The sequence below is a fragment of the Schistocerca gregaria genome, chromosome 11 (genome assembly GCF_023897955.1).
Source record: "Schistocerca gregaria isolate iqSchGreg1 chromosome 11, iqSchGreg1.2, whole genome shotgun sequence".
NCBI classification, from domain to species: Eukaryota; Metazoa; Arthropoda; class Insecta; order Orthoptera; family Acrididae; genus Schistocerca; species Schistocerca gregaria.
Window position 1 is genome coordinate 137,224,891 of NC_064930.1, and position 24,008 is coordinate 137,248,898.

Below are 24,008 nucleotides of genomic sequence, written 5' to 3' on the forward strand. Positions count from 1 at the left end.
GCGCGCTTCGTTACAGGATCATTTAGTAATCGCGAAATCGTTACGGAGATGATAGATAAACTCCAATGGAAGACTCTGCAGGAGAGACGCTCAGTAGCTCGGTACCGACATTTGTTGAAGTTTCGGAACATAAAATTGTTCAAATGGCTCTGACCACTATGGGACTAAACATCTGAGGTCATCAGTCCCCTAGAACTTAGAACTACTTAAACCTAACTAAACTAAGTTCGTCACACACATCCATGCCCGACGTAGCATTCGAATCTGCGACCGTAGCGGTCGCGCAGCTCCACACTGTAGCGCCTAGAACCGCTCGGCTACTCCGGCCGGCTCGAGAACATACCTTCACCACGGAGTCAAGCAGTACATTGCCCCCTCCTACGTATATCTCGCGAAAACTCCACGAGCATAAAATCAGCCGGCCGGCGCTACAGTCTGGAACCGCGCGACCGCTACGGTCGCAGGTTCAAATCCTGCGTCGGGCATGGAAGTGTATGATGTCCTTAGGTTAGTTAGGTTTAAGTAGTTCTAAGTTCTAGGGGACTGATGACCTTGGAAGTTAAGTCCCATAGTGCCTAGAACCATTTGAACCATTTGATAAAATCAAAAATATTAGAGCTCACGCAGAGGCGTACCGACAATCCTTCTTTCCACGAACAATACGAGACTGGAACACAAGGGACAACAGGCAGAGGTACTCAAAGTACCCTCCGCCACACACCGTCAGGAGGCTTGTGGAGTATGGACGGAGATGTAGGTGTAGAATCGATGCACGTTTGCCTGCTTGCATTCAACATTCTGGCAGGTACACCGTTTCTTAATGTACCGACACTTCACATTTGTGGTGGCTTAACTCGCGCTTACATTAACGCCTGGCCTTACAATGCGAATCACCCGTGTTACCTATACCAGGGGTCTCCAAACTACGGCCCGTGGGTCGAAACCGGCCCGCGTTAGCTGGCCGGACATCCCCGGTGTCCGGCCCGCCAAATATCTGAGGTGGTACCTGTAGTGCCAACATACTGAGTTTCGAGGCCTATCGTGACCAATACACCGCGACATTGTCGGAGGTCTATCTTTACAAAGCGGAAGGTCATGGTTAAACTTGTGGATATCCACAATAAAAAGACAGACCATTCTCCGTGCGATAGTGAAAAAAAAAGAACGGTTAACAGACTAGTCTGGCGAAAACATTTTAAGTAAAAAATTTCTTTATTCTATTCTACTCACGAGTCTGGTGCAAGCCTTTCAAATGGACGCCATTTCGGCGACTAGCCTTAGTAATCAATCATTATAGAAGATGATTCTTAAACGAGGTTTCACTTTCTTTTGATTACGTTGTAAATTTCACATAGCAAGTAAATCGTATAACATTTTTTTAGCTGTTTCCACAACCTTAGATTTTTGCGATTTCTTCTTTCCTTTAGCCTCACATTAGAGTGATCATTGAGTGCCAGGGTACTTTAATCCCACTAGGTAGATCTTGGCCCTTATGGCTTCGTGGAGGAGTCAATGTGGTCCATGGACTAAAAAGTTTGGAGACCCCTGACAAGGTACCATCCGCCACACACCGTCAGGTGGCTTGCGGAGTATGGATCTAGATGTAGGTGTAGGTGTAGAATGCATGCGCGTCTGCCTGCTTGCATTCAACATTATGGCGGTTACACCATTTCTTAATGTATCGACACTTCACATTTGTGATGGCTTATCTCGCGCTTACATTAACCTCTGACCTTGCAATGTGAATCACTTACGTTAACTAGACAAGCATTCCGGAAACTACACTCCTGGAAATTGAAATAAGAACACCGTGAATTCATTGTCCCATTAAGGGGAAACTTTATTGACACATTCCTGGGGTCAGATACATCACATGATCACACTGACACAACCACAGGCACATAGACACAGGCAACAGAGCATGCACAATGTCGGCACTAGTACAGTGTACATCAACCTTTCGCAACAATGCAGGCTGCTATTCTCCCATGGAGACGATCGGAGAGATGCTGGATGTAGTCCTGTGGAACGGCTTGCCATGCCATTTCCACCTGGAGCCTCAGTTGCACCAGCGTTCGTGCTGGACGTGCAGACCGCGTGAGACGACGCTTCAACCAGTGCCAAATATGCTCAATGGGGGACAGATCCGGAGATCTTGCTGGCCAGGGTAGTTGACTTACACCTTCTAGAGCACGTTGGGTGGCACGGGATACATGCGGACGTGCATTGTCCTGTTGGAACAGCAAGTTCCCTTGCCGGTCTAGGAATGGTAGAACGATGGGTTCGATGACGGTTTGGATGTACCGTGCACTATTCAGTGTCCCCTCCACGATCACCAGAGGTGTACGGCCAGTGTAGGAGATCGCTCCCCACACCATGATGCCGGGTGTTGGCCCTGTGTGCCTCGGTCGTATGCAGTCCTGATTGTGGCGCTCACCTGCACGGCGCCAAACACGCATACGACCATCATTGGCACCAAGGCAGAAGCGACTCTCATCGCTGAAGACGACACGTCTCCATTCGGCCCTCCATTCACGCCTGTCGCGACACCACTGGAGGTGGGCTGCACGATGTTGGGGCGTGAGCGGAAGACGGCCTAACAGTGTGCGGGACCGTAGCCCAGCTTCATGGAGACGGTTGCGAATGGTCCTCGCCGATAGCCCAGGAGCAACAGTGTCCCTAATTTGCTGGGAAGTGGCGGTGCGGTCCCCTACGGCACTGCGTAGGATCCTACGGTCTCGGCGTGCATCCGTGCGTCGCTGCGGTCCGGTCCCAGGTCGACGAGCACGTGCACCTTCCGCCGACCACTGGCGACAACATCGATGTACTGTGGAGACCTCACGCCCCACGTGTTGAGCAATTCGGCGGTACGTCCACCCGGCCTCCCGCATGCCCACTATACGCCCTCGCTCAAAGTCCGTCAACTGCACATACGGTTCACGTCCCCGCTGTCGCGGCATGCTACCAGTGTTAAAGACTGCGATGGAGCTCCGCTTGCCACGGCAAACTGGCTGACACTGACGGCGGCGGTGCACAAATGCTGCGCAGCTAGCGCCATTCGACGGCCAACACCGCGGTTCCTGGTGTGTCCGCTGTGCCGTGCGTGTGATCATTGCTTGTACAGCCCTCTCGCAGTGTCCGGAGCAAGTATGGTGGGTCTGACACACCGGTGTCAATGTGTTCTTTTTTCCATTTCCAGGAGTGTAGATTGGTGTGGTGTACGTACTGCAAGACCTTCGGTACACACGCCATCAGATTATTTGACTTGTCGCTCTAACGAAGTAGGCGAGTGTCAGCAATATGTCTCGTGGTCTTATCGTGGCGTGTTTATCTTCTGCCGTCAGGTCGGACGATAGAAACGCGACTTGCACGCTTAGAGTAGCAGACTGACGGTGACCAACTTTAAACAGAACTTGATTAATTTTCACACATTTTTACTAAAATAATGAAAAGCATAGAAATTAGTTAACTTGATTCTGAATGCTGTTTACAATTGACAATCTGAAGTTCCTTTGGTCTTGGTACGTTAATCTTATTCTCACATACCTCTGATACTTGACAAAGTGTCTATACACTTCTCTTCATGGCTATGTACAGGAATATGGTAATCTTATTAGGCGCAGACTGAAACTTGACTACAGACAAATGCAGACTGACTAATCAGAGGTCTGTAGACTCGTTATAATACCTCGCGCGTTCATGTATCACTACGCGAGTGTGATCCGAGAGCAGAAAAGGTTCCACTTAAGCAGTAATCTCATTGGCTGCGTTACATATCAATACACGGATCAGCGGAAGCAGAATTTGGTCCGTCTCTAAGGCAGCGCCATCTCGTAGTGCGGAGACGGACGAGCGCTGCGCCTGCGCTGTTGTGCTTAGCGGGGCGCGCTCTGGTGGGAAAGTTGTGTACGGGCTGACTACGCGGAACTATGTACACAACAATTAGTCGACATTAACTATTTTTTAGTGCTGCAATTTTTTTTCCGTCGGTGTAGATGTTTTTAGAGGAGGAGTAGAAGTTCAGGTTGGGAAAGACGGGGTGAGAAACAGGCCGTGCTCTTTTCGAAAAGCAGCCGCCGTAAGCGATTTCGGCAAACGACGCGAAACGTGGATGTTCACGTACGGCGACCTTAAGTGTCGGCGTGCCGAATACGAAATCGGTGTCCTGCCGCTGCCTCGGCGGGGATCTGCTGGCCTTAGCAGACAGGAGGAGGGCAGACGCAGAGGAAAAGCGGGAGAGAGAAAGAGATGAGCAAGGCGAGGTGAGGACTCGGCAGCGGCGGTCCGTGGAGCAGACGCGGCCGGCAGCTGACTCGGGCTGCGCCGGTGCGGCGCGTGGGTCGCCCCCACCTTCACCTTGACACACTGCTCCCTGCGTGCGGTCCTGACCCACTTGCTGCTCGCTGCCCCCCTCCCCCCCCCCCCCCCCCTTACAGACACCCCGCGCGGCCGGGTTTGTAACGGTATTCCTGAAATTCCCGAGCGCTTTTAATGCAGTTCAGCGCTCTCGACACGAAACGTCATTATACCGCTTTACCGAGTTTGGCACTACATTTGTAATTGGATTCACGACTTCCTTGAGGACACAACTCGAATTTTTTATTTATTTATTAATTTTTATTTTTTTTCAGAATTAATTTGCTCTCTGCGAATTCGCTCTGATCACTATGGGACTCAACATCTGTGGTCATCAGTCCCTTAGAAATCAGAACTACTTAAACCTAACTAACCTAAGGACATCACACACATCCATGCCCGAGACAGGATTCGAACCTGCGACCGCAGACGTCACGCGGTTCCCAACTGAAGCGACTAGAACCGCATGGCCACACCGGCCGGCGCTCTTTGCGAATTCCTTCCTATCACCTCTATCAGGTATACGCTATGTGATCAAAATGGAGACCGCCAAAAAGAAAACGTTTTTCATACTAGGTGCACTGTGCTGCCAGGTACTCCATATACCGACCTCAGTAGTCACTGGACATCGTGAGAGAGGAGAATGGGGCGCTCCACGGAACTCACGGAGTTCGAACGTGGTCAGGTGATTCGCTGTCACTCGTGTCATACGTCTATACCCGATGATTTCCACACTCTTAAACATCCCTAGGTCCACTGTTTCCGATGTGAAAGTGAAGTGGAAACGTGAAGGGACCTGTACAGCACAAAAGCGAACAGGCCGACCTCGTCTGCTGACTGACAGAGACCGCCGACAGTTTAAGAGGGTCGTAATGTGTAATAGGCAGACATCTATCCAGACCATCACAAAGGAATTCCAAATTGCATCAGCATCCTCTGCAAGAACTGTGACAGTTAGGCGGGAGATGAGAAAACTTGGATTTCGTGCTCGAGCAGCTACTCGTAAGCTACACATCACGCCGGTAAATACCAAACGCCTCCTCGCTTGGTGTAAGGAGCGTAAACATTGGACGATTGAACAGCGGAAAAACGTTGTGTGGAGTGATGAACCACGGAACACAAAGTGGCGATCCGATGGCAGGGTGTGGGTATGGAGAATGCCCGGTGAACGTCATCTGCCAGCGTGTGTAGGGCCAACAGTAAAATTCGGAGGCGGTGGTGGTTATGGCGTGGGCGTGTTTTTCAAAAATGGCTCAAATGGCTCTGAGCACTATGGCACTTAACTTCTGTGGTCATCACTCCCCTAGAACGTAGAACTATTTAAACCTAACCTAACCTAAGGACATCACACACATGCATGCCCGACGCAGGAATCGAACCTGCGAGCGTAGCGGTCGCGCGGCTCCAGGCTGTAGCGCCTAGAACCGCTCGGCCACTCGTGTTTTTCGTGGAGGGGGCTTGCACCCTTTGTTATTTGCGTGGCACTATACCAGCACAGGCCAACATTGATGTTTTAAGCACCTTCATACTTCCCACTGTTGAAGAGCAACTCGGGAATGGCGATTGCATCTTTCAACACGATCGAGCATAATGCACGGCCTGTGGCGGAGTGGTTACACGACAGTAACACCCCTGTAATGGACTGGCCTGCACAGAGTCCTGACCTGAATCCTACAGAACACCTGTGGGATGTTTTGGAACGCCGACTTCGTGCCAGGTCTCACCGACCGACATCGATACCTCTCCTCAGTGCAGCACTCCGTGAAGAATGGGCTGCCATTCCCAACAAACCTTCCAGCAGCTCACTAAACGTATGGCTGCGAGAGTGGAAGCTGTCATCAAGGCGGGCCAACACCACATTGTATTCCAGCATTACCGATGGAGGGCTCCACGAACTTGTAAGCACTTAGGGATTAGAATTGCGAATAACTTACATTGGAGCCATCACACACATAATGTTTTGTGTAAAGCAAACCAAACACTACGATTTATTACCAGTAAACTTAGAAAATTTAACAGATTATAATAAATCTTATAGTACGATTGTTTGTCCTCTACCAGAATACTGCTGTGCGGTGTGGACTCCGCATCAGATACGATTGACGAAAGACATCAAAAAAGTCCAAAGAAGGGCAGCTCGTTTTGCACTATCGGGAAATAGTGAGAGAGAGCGCCACGGATGTGATACCCGAATTGTGGTTCAAATGCTTCAAATGGCTGTGAGCACTATGGGACTTAACATATGTGGTCATCAGTCCCCTAGAACTTAGAACTACTTAAAACTAACTAACCTAAGGACATCACACACATCCATGCCCGAGGCAGGATTCGAACCTGCGACCGTAGCGGTCGCGCGGTTCCAAACTGAAGCGCCTAGAACCGCACGGCCACCCCGGCCGGGCCCGAATTGTGGTGGGAGCCATTAAAATAATGGCGTTCTTCGTTGCGGCAGGATCTTCTCAAGAAATTTCAGTCACCAACTCTCTGCTCAGAGTGGGAAAGTATTTTGTTGACGCCCACCTACATAGGGAGGAATGATCATCATAAGAAAGAGAAATCAGAGCTCGCACAGAAAGAGTGAAGTGGTTGTTTTCTCCTGCGCGCTGTTCGAGGATGGCTTGAAGGTGGTCCGTCAAATCTTCTGCCGGGCACTTAATTTTGAACCGCAGAGTAATCATGCAAATGTACAAATTTATCGTGGAAGTTCTGGCTGTTATCTTATGTGACTGGGATTTAATTTTTAGGCATTGCTTTCTGGCCGACACTCACACAATGGTCAGTACCCGCAGCCACGCACTTCGCAGTCGTCTGCAGCATACAGACGTAGTTATGTGTACATGACGATGAAGTTGAATTTGACGCCAGCGATGATGATGGCGATATCGACGACGTTAAATTCAGTTCACAGTGAATGCAGGGGAAGTGATATCCGTTTCGCCGTTGCGAGCTCATCTTCAGGCGCAACCAAACCGCAGCTCTGAGCCGGGACCTCTGTGGCCGACGCCGGGCAGTAAAGCAAGGCCGGGCTCTGCCGCAATTCGCGGTCAGCGGAAACCGTCGCCGGAAGCACGCCACCCCCCCCCCCCCCCCCCCCCCCCGGCAGGAGCCCTTAAGGTTACGTCAGCTTCCGACCACATCATCACACCACCTGCCTCTGACCCGCTGGGAAAAAGCGTGCTTTACGCAGGGTCGGCATATACACTGGCGATCCGAAAGCAGTCTTCGCGTCGTACAAATGTTGTATTCACACGAATGCTCAACCTTTGATATACCGGGTGATCAAAAAGTCAGTATAAATTTGAAAACTGAATAAATCACGGAATACTGTAGATAGAGGTACAAATTGACACTCATGCTTGGAATAAAAAAATACAAACGTTCAAAAAATGTCCGACAGATGACGCTTCATCTGATCAGAATAGCAATAATCAGCATAACAAAGTAAGACAAAGCAAAGACGATGTTTTTTACAGGAAATGCTCAATATGTCCACCATCATTCCTCAACAATAGCTGCAGTCGAGGAATAATGTTATGAACAGCACTGTAAAGCATGTCCGGAGTTGTGGTGAGGCATTGGCGTCAGATGTTGTCTTTCAGCATCCCTAGAGATGTCGGTCGATGACGATACACTTGCGACTTCAGGTAACCCCAAAGCCAATAATCGCACGGACTGAGGTCTGGGGACCTGGGAGGCCGAGCGTGACGAAAGTGGCGGCTGAGCACACGATCGTCAACAAACGACGCATCTAGCAATACGGGGTGGAACGCCATCCTGCACAAACATCGTACGTTCCAGCGCGTGTTTATCAGCCAGGCTGGGGATGATGCGATTCTGTAACAAGATTGTCATGCGCAGTCACTGACGTTTTGCTGTTCAGCGCCATCTGTCGGACATTTTATTAAGTTTTCAAATTTATACTGACTTTTTCATCATCTGGTATATACTGATGTGTCAAAAGACATGCGATACCTCCTAACATCGGGTGGGACCTGCATTTGCCCGGAGTGGCAAGGACTCTATAAGTCGTTGGAAGTCGCCTACACGATTACTGAGATATGCTGGCTCTATAGCCGTCCATAATTGCGAAAGTGTTGCTGCTGAATTTTAATTGAATGCTTATTGGTATTCAATTATATATTATTATTTTCGATTGTTCCCTTTTAAGAGAGCGATTGAACTTGAGTAGCCATGATTTTTTCTTCTTTGTTCGTTCTTCTCAAATTCTCTTCATACATTCACTGTGTTCTCTCTCTTGCATTCTTCCGACCATCTTTTTCCGTTCTGTAATCCGTGTGTTCTTGTTTAAGTGTGTGTTTCTTTATGATGTTTCTAAACCGTTCTACATTGTTTATGTGGTCTTGTGTGATCCCCAGTTCTTGAAGGTCTTCTTCTGTTTCAGTGATCCACTTCGCGCCCGCCGCGGTGACCGAGCGGTTCTAGGCGCTTCAGTCCCGAAACACTGGTCCATATATTTTCCTCAGAATTATTCTCTCCTGCTTTTCAATCTCTCTGATCTTCGTATCACCATGAATCACTGTAGTTTCTGCAGCATAAAGTGCTTCTGGTACGACTACTTTGCAATGCCTTACTTTCGCATTGACAGAAATAGATCTCTTATTATAGTGATTCCAAGGGAACTTATATGGTTTTTGTAATCTAGAGATTCTATCTTTATTTGCTACTGAGTTCAGTCCTGATGGTTGGATTATCTCTCCCAAATACCTGAAGTGGGCAACTTGCGCCATTTTCACGTATTGAGTAGTAATGGGGAGATTATCTACAAGTTTGTTTCCATGTACCGTGTTTTCTCGTTGGAGATTTGTAGCCCAGTGTTCTGTGATATTTCGTGCAGTTTTTCCGATGCAAGTTGGACTTCCTCTCTATTGTTCGTTAGAATGGCAAGATCGTCCGCGAAAGGCAGATACTTCACCCTGATTCTCTGCTCTTTTTTAATCCCAACCTGAATTCCTTTTATTTTATTTTCCCATTTCCTCACAATTTTTTCCAGAACAATGTTAAATAGAAGGGGGGACATTTTATCTCCTTGGCGAACACCAGTGTGGCTATGAAAAGCTTATGATGTTTCTCCCATGAACTTAGGATATATATATAAAGGAAAGGCAAACCTACGTTAGACTTAGAGAAAGCTTTTGACAATGTTGATTGGAATACTCTTTTTCAAATTGTCAAGGTAGCAGGGGTAAAATACAGGGAGCGAAAGGCCACTTACAATTTTTACAGAAACCAGATGGCAGTTATAAGAGTCGGGGGGCACGAAAGGGAAGCAGTGGTTGGGAAGGGAGTGAGACAGGGTTGTAGCCTCTCCCCGATGTTATTCAATCTGTATATTGAGCAAGCAGTGAAGGAAACAAAAGAAAAATTCGGAGTAGGTATTAAAATCCATGGAGAAGAAATAAAAACTTTGAGGTTCGTCGATGACATTGTAATTCAGTCAGACACGGCAATGGACTTGGAAGAGCAGTTGAACGGATTGGACAGTGGCTTGAAAGGAGGATATAGAATGAACGTCAACAAAAGCAAAACGAGGATAAAGGAATGTAGTCGAGTTAACTCGGGTGATGCCGAGGGAATTAGATTAGGAAATGAGACACTTAAAGTGTTAAAGGAGTTTTGCTATTTTGGGAGCAAAATAACTGATGATGGTCGAAGTAGAGAGGATATAAAATGTAGACTGGCAATGGCAAGGAAAGCGTTTCTGAAGAAGAGAAATTTGTTAACATCGAGTATAGATTTAAGTGTCAGTAAGTCGTTTTTCAAAATATTTGTAAGGAGTGTAGCCATGTACGGAAGTGAAACATGGACGATAAATAGTTTGGACAAGAAGAGAATAGAAGCTTTCAAAATGTGGTGCTACAGAAGAATGCTGAAGATTAGATGGGTAAATCACATAACTAATGAGGAATTATTGAATAGGATTGGGGAGAAGAGAAGTCTGTGGCACAACTTGACCAGAAGAAGGGATCGGTTGGTAGGACATGTTCTGAGGCATCAAGGGATCACCAATTTAGTATTGGAGGGCAGCGTGGAGGGTAAAAGTCGTAGAGGGAGACCAAGAGATGAATACACTAAGCAGATTCAGAAGGATGTAGGTTGCAGTAGGTACTGGGAGATGAAGAAGCTTGCAAAGGATAGAGTAGCATGGAGAGCTGCATCAAACCAGTCTGAGGACTGAAGACCACAACAGCAACGAGCTTAAGGAAAGTTTCAGTACATAGCACTTCATTACACCTCTCTTCGGATTGGAGATCACAACAATAGCAACTCAACAAATGACCATTTCAAATATCTTGACACGTCTCTAAATTTCAACTCTGTTCGTGTAATGACCTGTATATCAAAAATAATCCAGACCTGAAATGGTTCCCAAAGGAACCTAGTTGATAGAACTGAGACCACAATATGCAGCAGTTGTTTTGCGAAAATACCTAATAGCGACAGACGCGTACAGAATCGCCACAAAGTGTCTACGAGGAAAATGGTTGCCTGTGATATGTAAGCCTTACTTACCTCTGGAAGGTGGCTTCTATTTGCAGCAAAGACTTCGCTCTGCGCGAGCCCACACGTGCAATGGCGCCAGTCCTGTCTGCAATTACGACTTGTGCCGATCTCGCTTATCAGGCTCTCAATACGGGCTCCACTTAATGGAGGAATAAATATTTTTAATTGGTCAACCCAACGCCATCTTACATTGCTCCAGAGATACACTCTTTATTGATACCAAATCCTATGAGCGCTTTACGACTCTGTTATGGCTTCGTTGGGCATACCTCTGCTGTAGGTCATATCCTCTTCAGCCCCCAGGTATCATATCTGTATGATACCTTCAGGTTTCTTTTTTACCCTCGCGCACGAAGCTGAACTAACGTGGCAAAAATAATGCCAAAATCGGCAAAAATAAGGCCAGAATTCGTAATAAACACACTAATTGCAAAGAAACACGCAAATTGACAACAGTACAGCGAAACTGTTTCGTTTACGCATTGGAAACGAATTGTAGATGAGTCTATAAGGCTGTGAGAAACTGTACCTTCCCTTGTTCCTTATTTTACAATGTGCTTTTTTGAACAGTACGTGCAACAAATTTACTTCAGTTTTTGGTTTTGCAAAGATCTACCTGTTTTGCTCGAAATAGTACGGACCGGCGGACGCATATTTTTTAAAAAAAAAATGAGGAAATGTCCAATTTCACGTGTCAAAGGTGCAGGAAATTTAAATAACACTGTTACAGACGATGCTCCTAAGAGTGAAGAACAATTTTCGACACAGTCACTGAGTGCATCAAAGAAGAAAGTTAGTGAAGCAACTGATGTTCCTGTGTACAGTGCCAAAGACGCGTTTTCCGGAGAATTTGGGTTAAAACCAACTTTCAGGTACCTAGCCAATCCTGAACTGTTGAAAAAATGTGTACATGGGAAAAAACAGAACACAAATGAGAGCTAAAATCACCTTATATGGATGCGTTGTCCAAAAACAGTATTTGTGTAATGGATTGTTGTGAAGACAGCTACATGTCTTTGGTTCAAATGGCTCTGAGCAGTATGGGACTTAACGTCTGCGGTCATCAGTCCACTAGAACTTAGAACTACTTAAACCTAACTAACCTAAGGACATCACACACATCCATGCCCCAGGCAGGATTCGAACCTGCGACCGCAGAGGTCGCGCGGTTCCAGACTGTAGCGCCTAGAACCGCTCGGCCACCCCGGCCGGCTCTAGGATCTTCTCCGTGCCGAATAACGGCATTGACGAATTGTAATTTTGCTATGGAGATTACTGGAAGAAAGAGATTGAAAATATATTGTATGCTACTCAAGAAAATATATACTGAGCATTTACATCAAAGGTATGTAAGGAATTTCATTATATATGTATTCTCTAATTGGAAATCTGCACGGAGGTGTCGTTTCGTTGGTAATCAGAAGGGAAATTACGATGAATTGGAAACGAATCTGCAATTATTAGAGCCAAGAGCTCTATTATTTCATCGGAAAATTAAACTCTATCAAAGCAAACTTTCATCTGAAGTTTCCCGACTGGCTACGCAACGCAAGTAAACCAAGACATTTTATTTACACATGATTGCAGGTCCCTTCGAAGCATCTGATTAAACGAGAAAAGCTTAATTATAACTTTGTTGAGCGACGTGATGACTGTGATGTGGCAGCTTATGAATGAGATCATTAATAAAATACTAATAACTAACTTTCCTCCTCACCAGCAACCAGTATAAACACAACATTAATTAAAATTATACGGGTATGGAGACAACCTCACGAATCCACGGACCCTGCATGTCAGCAGGGGACTGTTCAGGCTGGTGGAGGCTCTGTAATAGTGTGGGGTGTGTGCAGTTGGAGTAATATGGGACCCATAATACATCTGGATACGACTCTGACAGGTGACACGTACGTAAGCATCCTGTCTGTTCACCTGCATCCATTCGTGTCCACTGTGCATTCCGACTGACTTGGGAAATTCCAGCAGGACAATGCGACACCCCACAAGTCCACAATTGGTACAGGCTTCAGGAACACTCTTCTGAGTTTAAACACTTACGCTGGCCACAAAACATCTCAGACATGAACATTATTGAACATATCTGGGGTGCCTTGTAACGAGCTGTTCAGAAGAGGTCTCCATCCCCTCGTACTCTTACGAATTTATGGATAGCCTTGCAGCACTCGTGCTTTCAGTCCCCTCCAGCACAGCTTTAGACATTAGTCGAGTAAATGCCACGTCGTGGGTTTGCGAAGCAACTCAAATCACTTGATACGGGCAAGTCTGCAGGTCCAGATTGTATACCGATTAGGTTCCTTTCAGATTACGCTGATACTATAGCTCCCTACTTAGCACTCATATACAACCGCTCGCTCAACGATAGATCTGTACCTACAAATTGGAAAACTGCGCAGGTCGCACCAGTGTTTAAGAAGGATAGTAGGAGTAATCCATCGAACTACTGACCTATATCATTGACGTCGGTTTGCAGTAGGGTTTTGGAGCATATACTGTATTCAAACATTATGAATCACCTAGAAGGGATCGATCTATTGATACGTAATCAGCACGGTTTCAGAAAACATCGTTCTTGTGCAACGCAGCTGGCTCTTTATTCGCACGAAGTAATGGCCGCTATCGACAGGGGATCTCAAGCTGATTCCGTATTTCTAGATTTCCCGAAAGCTTTCGACACTGTTCCTCACAAGCGACTTCTAATCAAGCCTATGGGGTATCGTCTCAGTTGTGCGACTGGATTCGTGATTTCCTGTCAGGAATGTCGCAGTTTGTAGTAACAGACGGCAAATCATCGAGTAAAACTGAAGTGATATCAGGTGTTCCCCAGGGAAGCGTCCTGGGACCTCTGCTGTTGCTGATCTATATAAATGACCTGGGTGACAATCTGAGCAGTTCTTTTAGGTTGTTCGCATATGATGCTGTAATTTACCGTCTAGTAAGGTCATTCGAAGACCAGTATCAGTTGCAAAGCGATTTAGAAAAGATTGCTGTACGGTGTGACAGGTGGCACTTGACGCTAAATAACGAAAAGTGTGAGATGATCCACATGAGTTCCAAAAGAAATCCGTTGGAATTCTCAAGGCTGTCAATTCAACTAAGTACCTGGGTGTTAAAATTACGAACAACTTCAGTTGGAAAGACCACATAGATAATATCGTGGGGAAGGCGAGGCAAAGGTTGCGTTTCATTGGCAGGACGCTTAGAAGATGCAACAAGTCCACTAAAGAGACAGCTTACGCTACCCTCGTTCGTCCTCTGTTAGAAAATTGCTGCGCGGTGTGGGATCCTTACCAGGTGGGATTGACGGAGGACATCGAAAGGGTGCAAAGAAGGGCAGCTAGTTTTGTATTATCACGTAATAGGGGAGAGAGTGTGGAAGATATGATACACGAGTTGGGATGGAAGTCATTGAAGCAAAGACGTTTTTCGTCGCGGCGACATCTATTTACGAAATTTCAGCCACCAACTTTCTCTAAGAGAAATCAGAGCTCGAACAGAAAGGTTTAGGTGTTCGTTTTTCCCGCGCGCTGTTCGGGACTTTAATGGTAGAGAGATAGTATGATTGTGGTTCGATGAACCCTCTGCCAAGCACTTAAATGTGAATTGCAGAGTAATCTTGTAGATGTGCTCGCGGGGGAACTACACGACGTTTCTTTGGCTCTTCAGTGTAAAACAGCGCTGAGGCCATTGATGAGAAAGTCAGCCAGCAACACGTGATGGGCCCATGCACTTATTTATTCACCAGAAGGCAGCATACGGCTGTACTCACAACATTTCGAGCTCCGCTGAGGCTGCAGAAGACAGGAGGAAAATGGTCATCCTGCGCGCGGATGATTCTCGATTCCACTGCGTGGGCGGCAGCGCCTGGCTGTGGACACAGCTACGCGGCACCCATGTCTCCACAAACAACAACAACAGCAACAGCTGTTGCCTCCGTGTTCGCCGCGCACCACACGCCAGACATACTGTGTGTTAGGCTCGGGCGCAGCGCCTATATACAGGCAGTGTTAGCGCCGATTATTAGACCCGGCCAGCTAATGTTATTCGTTACCCCACCAGCCGGCGGGTATTCTTGTACTCCTGTCGCGATCGCGAATTCAAGGGCAACGGACTACGGCTGGCAAAATTCGTTTTCTTATGTCGCCCCGAAGATAGCAATGGCAGAATTATTCGGGGTGATTCACGAAGGCCAGCCGGTGTGGCCGAGCGGTTCTAGGCGCTTCAGTCTGGAACCGCGCCGCTGCTACGGTCGCAGGTTCGAATCCTGCCTCGGGCATGGATGTGTGTGCGATGTCCTTAGGTTAGTTGCGTTTAAGTAGTTCTAAGTTCTAGGGGACTGATAACCACAGATGTGCTCAGAGCCATTTGAAATATTTGATTCACAAAGATATCGAAATATTTTAATATGTTATTCTTCAAGTAAAACATATCAGCGCACACTCCGCTGCAGAGTGAAAATCTCATTCTGGAAACATCCCCTAGGCTGTGGCTAGGCCATGTCTCCGCAATATCCTTTCTTCCAAGAGTGCTAGTTCTACAAGGTTCGCAGGAGAGCTGCTGTGAAGTTTGGAAAGTAGGAGACGAGGTACTGGCGGGAGTAAAGCTGTGAGGAGGGGACGTGAGTCGTGCTTGGGTAGCTCAAATGGTAAGACACTTGCTTGCGCAAGGCACAGGTCCAGAGTTCGAGTCTCGGTCCGGCACACAGTTTTAATCTGCCAGGAAGGTACATATAAACATAGGTCCGCAAATGTTTAGTTACGGCTAATAAAAAATTTTGCCTGAAATTCAGTAACTTCGCTAATATGAAGCCATTGCAAAACTACACATGGTTAGAGTAACGCAGGATTTCCATTTATTTTGTTGTTATTGATCTCGTAAATCTAATGAAACATGACCCAGACGTGTATCTGCAGTAATTTTCCAGAACATCCAGAGAAGCAAAGATTACTGTTTACTTTCCATTAAGAATGTAGAAATGTTTATGCCATTGTTGGCAACCGTAACTGTGTTGTTGCAGTCGTTTCCTAACCTTGAAACGAGTTAGTTTTCTGTATTGTTCAGTGAAATAACGTAATAACAACAGCGTTTTTCAGTGAAACCACATAATAACTATTGTAGTTTGCAGATTATTTATGAATTAGGGATGCCTTTCAAATTTACGCCAGAGGAATCAATAGTTCAAATGGCCCTAAGTACTATGGGGCTCAACTTCTGAGGTCATCAGTCCCCTAGAACTTAGAAATACTTAAACCTAACTAACCTAAGGACATCACACACATCCATGCCCGAGGCAGGATTCGAACCTGCGACCGTAGCGGTCGCGCGGTTCCAGACTAAGGCGACAAGAATCGCTCGGCCACCCCGGCCGGCAACAGAGGAATACGCCAATATGGTGTTTATTTATGGAAATACACGTGACGCATTACTTGCCCGCATTATGAACGCAATAGACGAAATTAAGAACAAACCTGTGAAACTGAAACGAGCAACATCCGTTCATACACGTGCAGCTAAATGCATTGAACTCGGTCGAGACATTTGAATGCTGAAGATTAGATGGGTAGATCACATAACTAATGAGGAGGTATTGAATAGGATTGGGGAGAAGAGAAATTTGTGGCACAACTTGACCAGAAGAAGGGATCGGTTGGTAGGACATGTTCTGAGGTATCAAGAGATCACCAATTTAGTATTGGAGGGCAGCGTGGAGGGTAAAAACCGTAGAGGGAGACCAAGAGATGAATACACTAAGCAGATTCAGAAGGATGTAGGTTGCAGTAGGTACTGGGATATGAAGAAGCTTGCACAGGATAGAGTAGCACGGAGAGCTGCATCAAACTAGTCTCAGGACTGAAGACCACAACAACAACATCGTAAAATTGTATGTACACTGTATATAACTTCCCTAACAATGAGCTTTGTTTTTTCCCGTTTAACATGAATTCACGTGTGCTATGGTATTAATAAAAGCAGAATATCTGACACATTCATACAGCTCCAGTTAACGTTATTACCATAATTTTTCCAAAATTAAATTCTCTAGAACTTCTGTTGAAAAGTTTGTGCAATTGGCTGGAATTTAAAAAAAAACAAATTGGGCCAAGTAGTTAATAAATTAAAATTTTTACGAAATTACATCTTTGTTTCTCTGGATGTTCTCGAAAACTATTAAAGGTATACATCTGCGACATGTTTGTTAGATTCACCATACCAATAACAACAAAATAAATGGAAATCCTGCTTTACTTGAACCTCGTGCAGTTCTGCGATGCTTCGTAATAGTGAAGTTGCTGAATTTCAGGCAAAATCTTTTATTAGCTGTAACTGTAACAAAACATTTGCGGACCTATGTTCATATGAGCTTTTTTCTTTAGTTTTATTTGTAGAATACTTCGACCAGGACCTTTCATCCTGGACAGAAGACAACACAGGTCGTGAGAGCCTACATTGTATGATTGCGTTTATTCTGGTCAGTCTTCGAGACAACTATGTTTTTATTTTTCCAGTTTGGAGAAATCTCAAGATTTCCCCAGATTTCTACGACTGCTGCAGAAAAATATGTCTGTGAAGAGAGAGCACTGTCGAAGTTGGTCGGGCACTTCTGTTTTGCCCTGTCAGGGTCGCCACTGGGAGCGAGTGACGCTACAGTTTCTCCCTGACCGCAGCAGCTGGATGGCGCGAAGAAAAGGACGGGTAGAGGGAAGATAAACAGAGCTCGAAAGCCCTAGAGGACTTTCACCTGGAGTGAAAAATAAACCGCCCACATAACTCTCTTTGTGCTCCGTTGCACGCTTGCACTGATGCTACACTACTCGCACAAAAACCGGCTGCTGTGGATGGGACATGATTCTGCAACGCATGACGGCTAACAATCTGATCCTTCAAAGTGTGGCACATCCGTACTCCGCAAACAACCCAACAGTAATCCATTCAACTCCTCAAATGCAGCCGCATAAACTCTACAGATGTGTTCAAATTACTAGACTAGACAATTACTTTTGATAGTCTTAAGTTTTCTGGTGTAAATATAGGAGAGAAAAGTGAAATAATTTATTTCTTTTAATGGTTTGAATGAACTGCTAGAACACTGTCGTCTCTGACAGTGTTCTAGCAGTAGTGGACACCAGAAGATGCTGAGGAAGATCCCAGCAGACGGGTCGAAACGTCGAACATTTTACAAGAAACATGACGCGGCCTAATAACCCAGAAGATTTTTAACTTCAGTGACAACGGCCACGAAAGCCTGCAGACTTACACAAAAAAAATTGTCTGTTTGTCCTAGATCTGACTATCCTACTTTTCACACGCTGTGCAAAACATTTGCTTGTCTACCTGCATCTATTGTTGCTGTAGAAGGAAGTTTTTCAACAAAGCGGCGTACAAAGACATTTTCAGGTCGACAGTGGAGGAGGATCGATTTAATGGCTTAGCTCTGTTGAACATTCACCGTGACACTGATTGTCCTATTGACGATGTAATTAACCAATTTGCCAGGAAGAATCGGCACACAGAATTCATTATTTAAGGAAGAGAACCACAATTGCAACTTTTTAATAAGGTGGCATTGTTTTATACAGGGTGAAAAGTATTTAAACCGACAAACTCTGGGTGGTTATAGGTACATCAAAACAAATATTTTTTTCCTAATGTCATTTTTTTCCTATGAGGAGTATTTAAAACGGTAGATGAAGATTTCTCTGGCGGCAAATTATTTAAACCAACAAACACTTTTCCATTTCTTTTTATGACTAAGCGACAACACATTAACAGAACCCAATTTCAATTGCAGTAGATTTTCAAAAATGCCTCCATTCACACGTAAGCAAAGGTTACACCGTCGGATCATGTTCTGTCTGAGACGGGCAAAAACCCCAGGAGTATCCTGAACTGTTCCTGCTACTGCTTCTATTCGGGCAACCAGATCCTCTTCTGATGCAAGAGGGGTTGCGTAAACAAGGTTGCGCATCTCTCCCCACACAAAAAGTACAGAGGGGACATATCTGGGGATCGAGCAGGCCACGGTACAGGACCACCTCTGCCAACCCACGTTTCTGGGAACCGTCGGTCCAGGAATCGACGCACACGGCGACTGGAATGTGCCGGCGCCCCGCCGTGTTGGAGCCACATGCGTGGTCTTGTAGGGAGCGGGACGTCTTCCAGCAATTCTGGCAATGCTCTGGCGAGGAAATTGTAAAAGTGGCTGCCGTTTAAGGGCCTAGGTAGCAGATACGGAACAATTAAACAGTCCCCGACTACACCGACCCACGTATTAACGAAGAACCGCACTTGATGAGCGCTAGTAACTGTGGCATGTGGGTCATTCTCACTCCAAACATGGGAATTGTGTATGTTGAAGACTCCATCACGCCCGAACGTTGCTTCAACGGTAAACAACACAGAAGATGGAAATGTAGGACGCATTTCACGCTGTTCCAGGTAGCATTGTGAAAACTGTGCTCTGGGTGGATAATCAACTGGTTCCAGGTTGTGGACACGCTGTAAGTGAAATGGACGTAACAATTGCTCTCGAAGGACTGTTCTTACATTCATCTGATTCGTCCACACGTTACGTGCAATTTCACGAGTGCTGACTGAAGGATCCCGCTCCACATGAAGCAAGACAGCTTCCGCAAATTGCAGCGTTCTTGCCGTGCGACGGCGCCCCTGTCCAGGTAATCTGCTAAATGACCCGGTCTCACGCAGACTTTGCTACACAACAACAAAGGCCGTATGTTGCGGGATTCGGCGATTAGGATATTGTTGTGGATAAACCCGCTGTGCAGCACGTCCGTTGTGGTGCGCTACGTAGAACGCACCAACCATATCAGTGTACTCACTCCAGGTGTATCGCTGCATTAGTAAACAGAGACAATGCACTGCTACACTCGTGGACAGCAGTTGCCTACAACTGAAGAGCCCTCTAACAACTGAAGATCGTAATACGGCCTCCAACAACTGAAGAGTGTAATACGGCCTCCACCGGTTTAAATAATACTCTCAGGAAAAAATGACATTAGGGAAAAATATTTGTTTTGGTGTCCCTTACAACATCCCAGAGTTTGTCGGTTTAAATACTTTTCACCCTGTATATGTGTATAATCAGTTTGAATAAAAATTTGCATGTGGTTTGGTAATTTTTTATTACAGTAAAAGTAAAGGTAGCTCAGGATATCTTTAGCGCCCGCTCTTTGGGGTTTTTCTGTATCCGCCTCTGTGTAGATCTAGCTTGTTGTCAGTGCTATTGTTAGACGGAGATGTGCTGCCGTCATTTCTGTCTGAAGACGACACATTCCCAGCTTTCTTTCAGCACGATGCTACCCCATCTCATCGCGGGCAATCTAGAAACATATTATTCCGTACACACCGTGGTAATTAGAGAAATTCCGGCCCTTAGAAACGCGCACTGGCAATTTTTCTTCTCACACGAACTGCTCCCGAATGACAGCACAAGGGGAACAAATGATTCTCGTAGACGTCGCACGGGCCGCCACACACCACGGATCCACAGAAGTAGAAATAATGAAGACGGTTATTCCGTCGCGGTGATGGCGCATTCGACTGTGTCAGGGAGGAGAATGAATTGCTAATAAGGGGTGAAACATACCCCGCAATTTGTGCGTTGTTCATCCTTGAATACGCAATTAGTTTCTCGCCGACGGGACGAAAGAACGCAGCGGCGAGGAAACCCATTTTGCTTGGGCGCCCCCAGAAGTTGGCAGACCTGATCGGAATTCGGCTCACGTCTTGAGTGGAACTCTAGCATAGCGTACGCCGCTGTCTGCCTGAGTCACGACTGTAGGGAAGAGAGGGGGGGGGGGGATATAAAGTTTTACGACACTGCACTTGGGCTCTATTCTCTTTCGACTTTCGCTTTTGTTGGACCGCCCGCCTGTGTTGGGCCGCCCACTGTAAGTGTAGACGCAACCTACCATGAAACTGTCACTCTCGCATTATCTACCAAGAAATTAGCTCGTAGATTCTACGGAGAAAAGTACTAAAATATAGTGATATTGTCTAGAGGAAGAAAAGGGGGATAAGAAACATATACGGTAGATGGCAGAGGGTACGTCCCATTCATTGTACCAGTTATTAGGGTTTCTACCTGTTCCATTCACGTAGGACGCTCGAGAAGAATGATCGAGTGCATCTGTGTGAGCAGTAATTATTCTAATCTTACCCTCACGATCCCTTTGAGAGAGGTACGTATGGGGTTGTAGTATTCTCCTAGTCACCATTTAAAGCCAGTCAACTGATGTATGGGATGTTGTTGTTGTTGTTGTGGTCTTCAGTCCTGAGACTGGTTTGATGCAGCTCTCCATGCTACTCTAACCTGTGTAAGCTTCTTAATCTCCCAGTACCTACTGCAACCTACATCCTTCTGAACCTGCTTACTGTATTCATCTCTTGGTCTCCCTCCACACTGCCCTCCAATACTAAATTGGTGTTCCCTTGATACCTCAGAACATGTCCTACCAACCGATCCCTTCTTCTAGACAAATTGTCCACAAATTTCTCTTCTCCCCAATTCTGTTCAATACCTCTTCGTTAGTTATGTGATGTACCCATCTAATCTTCAGCATTCTTCTGTAGCACCACATTTCGAAAACTTCTATTCTCTTCTTGTCTAAACTATTTATCGTCCATGTTTCACTTCCATACATGGCTATACTCCGTACAAATACTTTCAGAAACGACTTCCTGACACTTAAATCTATACTCGATGTTAACAAATTTCTCTTCATCAGAAACGCTTTCCTTGCCATTGCCAGTCTACATTTTATATCCTCTCTACTTCGATCACCATTTTTTATTTTTCTCACCAAATAGCAAAACTCCTTTACTATTTTAAGCGTCTCATTACCTAATACAATTCCCTCAGCGTCGCCCGATTTAATTCGACTACATTCCATTATCCTCGTTTTGATTTTGTTGATGTTCATCCTATATCCTCCTTTCAAGACACTGTCCATTCCGTTCCACTGTTCTTCCAGGTCCTTTGCTCTCTCTGACAGAATTACATGTCATCGGCGAACCTTAAAGTTTTTATTTCTTTTCCATGGATTGTAATACCTACTCCGAATTTTTCTTTTGTTTCTTTTACTGCTTTCTCAATGTACAGATTGAATAACATCGGGGAAAGGCTACAACCCTGTCTCACTCCCTTCCCAACCACTGCTTCCCTTTCGTGTCCCTCGACTCTTATAACTGCCATCTGGTTTCTGTACAAATTGTAAATAGCCTTTCGCTCCCTGTATTTTACCCCTGCCACCTTCAGAATTTGAAAGAGAATATTCCAGTCAACATTCTCAAAAGCTTTCTCTAAGTCTACAATTGCTAGAAACGTAGGTTTGCCTTGTGTATGGGATGGAAACACTAAAAGTAACGCCTGAAAATGATCTTAGTAGTACTAGCGACGACGAAAAAACCTACAACAGCAAAATTTGTATCCCGTATTTCAGTTGACCTACATAGATCAACTGACAAATAGAATACTAGCCCTAGCGAAGGCCAAAAATAGCGACGTACATAATATTTGTACCTCAGTTGACTCATATTCAGCTGAAGAACAGGATACTTCTCATACCTTCGTAGTTCAACTGAGGTACAGGATGCCATAGTTACATATACTTTTTTCGTCTTTGCCAGAACTATTATCCTATTCTTGACCTATATAGGCCAACTGAAGTACGGGATACAAAATTTTTCGTATACAGGTATTGTCGCCTTTGATAGTACTAGTATCGACGGGAAATTATTGTAGTTCAAATGTGTTTGGACTCCAATGTGACCAAATTGATGACGTATCGGTCCCTAGATTTACACACTACTTAAATTAACTTATGCTGAGAACAACACATACACACACCCATGCCCAAGGGAGAACTCGAACCTCCGGCGGATTCGGGCCGTGTAATCCGTGACATAGCGCCTCAAACCGTGCGGCAGTGTTGTAGTAAGAATAGTGCTAGCGAAGGAGAAAGAAAGCGACAACTGTAAAATTTGTATTCCGTCCTACAATTTACGAACCCTGCATCCTGTCTTCCATATTCATAGGAACAGATAAATCCATAACTACAAACGGAAATCAAACAGTAAAAATTGTCCAGAATCAAAAACAATTCTTCCAAAATATCTCAAAGTCACTAAGTATGAAAATAAGTTACGAGTGAACTGAGACGCAAAAATGATTTTCTCGTTCACAATGTCTAGCCGGTCTTTTAAAAACACTCATTTATTTCAATTCACAATGATGACGCCTTGCCACAGAAGATAACCGATTTATTATCTACGGCTCGAAAATAAAGACGTTAACATCTATGAGTAAACTATGACGTCAAAGCCGATTGGTTGCATCCCATTGCCGGCCGTTGTGGCCGATCGGTTCTAGGCGCTTCAGTCTGGAACCGCGCGACCACTACGGCCGCAGATTCGAATCCTGCCTCGGGCATGGATGTGTGTGTGATGTCCTTAGGTTAGTTATGTTTAAGTAGTTCTAAGTTCTAGGGGACTAATGACCCCAGATGTTAAGTCACATAGTGCTCAGAGTCGTTTGAGCCATTTTACATCCCATTTTTCAGCTGACCCAAGATCTCCACATACGCATTGACCAAAGTGCCTCGTATTAATACGTCTCACATATGAGGAGCGATCAAAACGTTTCCGTTTGAAGGCCATACAGTCAAAAAATCAGTATGCTACTAGCGCAGAAGCAGCCTATCGACGCACCAGGTTGCACGTTGAAAACCAGCTTGCGTTTACATAGGATCGAAAATGGATTGTGGATTTCCACAATCTATTTTACAGTTTTTACATGACCACCCACAAGTGGTATTGGGTAACCGGTTCAGGAAATCCGGTTTTGAGAGCCCTATTTAAACGAGGTGGATGAATCCAAAGCTTTTGCTACAGCCAGAATGAGATTTTCACTCTGCAGCGCAGTGTGCGCTGATATGAAACTCCCTGGCAGATTAAAACTGTGTGCTGGACCGAGACTCGAACTCAGGACCTTTGCGTTTCGTCGGCAAGTGCTCTACCAACTGAGCTACCCAAGCACGACTGAAGTCCCGTACTCACAGATTTACTTCTGCCAATTCCTCATCTTCTACTTCCCA

The 24,008-nt window shown here is 45.6% G+C and overlaps 1 protein-coding gene across 11 annotated transcripts in view; it reads right to left on the bottom strand.

The window, feature by feature from the left end:
• Positions 1-24,008, bottom strand: part of LOC126294996 (neprilysin-2-like) — a 485,741-nt gene that overhangs the window by 203,446 nt on the left and 258,287 nt on the right. For 2 of the 11 annotated variants that reach the window (XM_049987251.1, XM_049987250.1), the window contains exon 1: positions 14,666-14,859. The exons of the other annotated variants lie outside the window; for them this stretch is intronic. In XM_049987251.1, coding sequence (XP_049843208.1) covers positions 14,666-14,715 — 50 coding nt within the window. In that variant the 5' untranslated portion in view covers positions 14,716-14,859. Of the gene's footprint in view, positions 1-14,665; positions 14,860-24,008 lie in introns of those variants that run through there. 11 annotated transcript variants of the gene reach the window in all.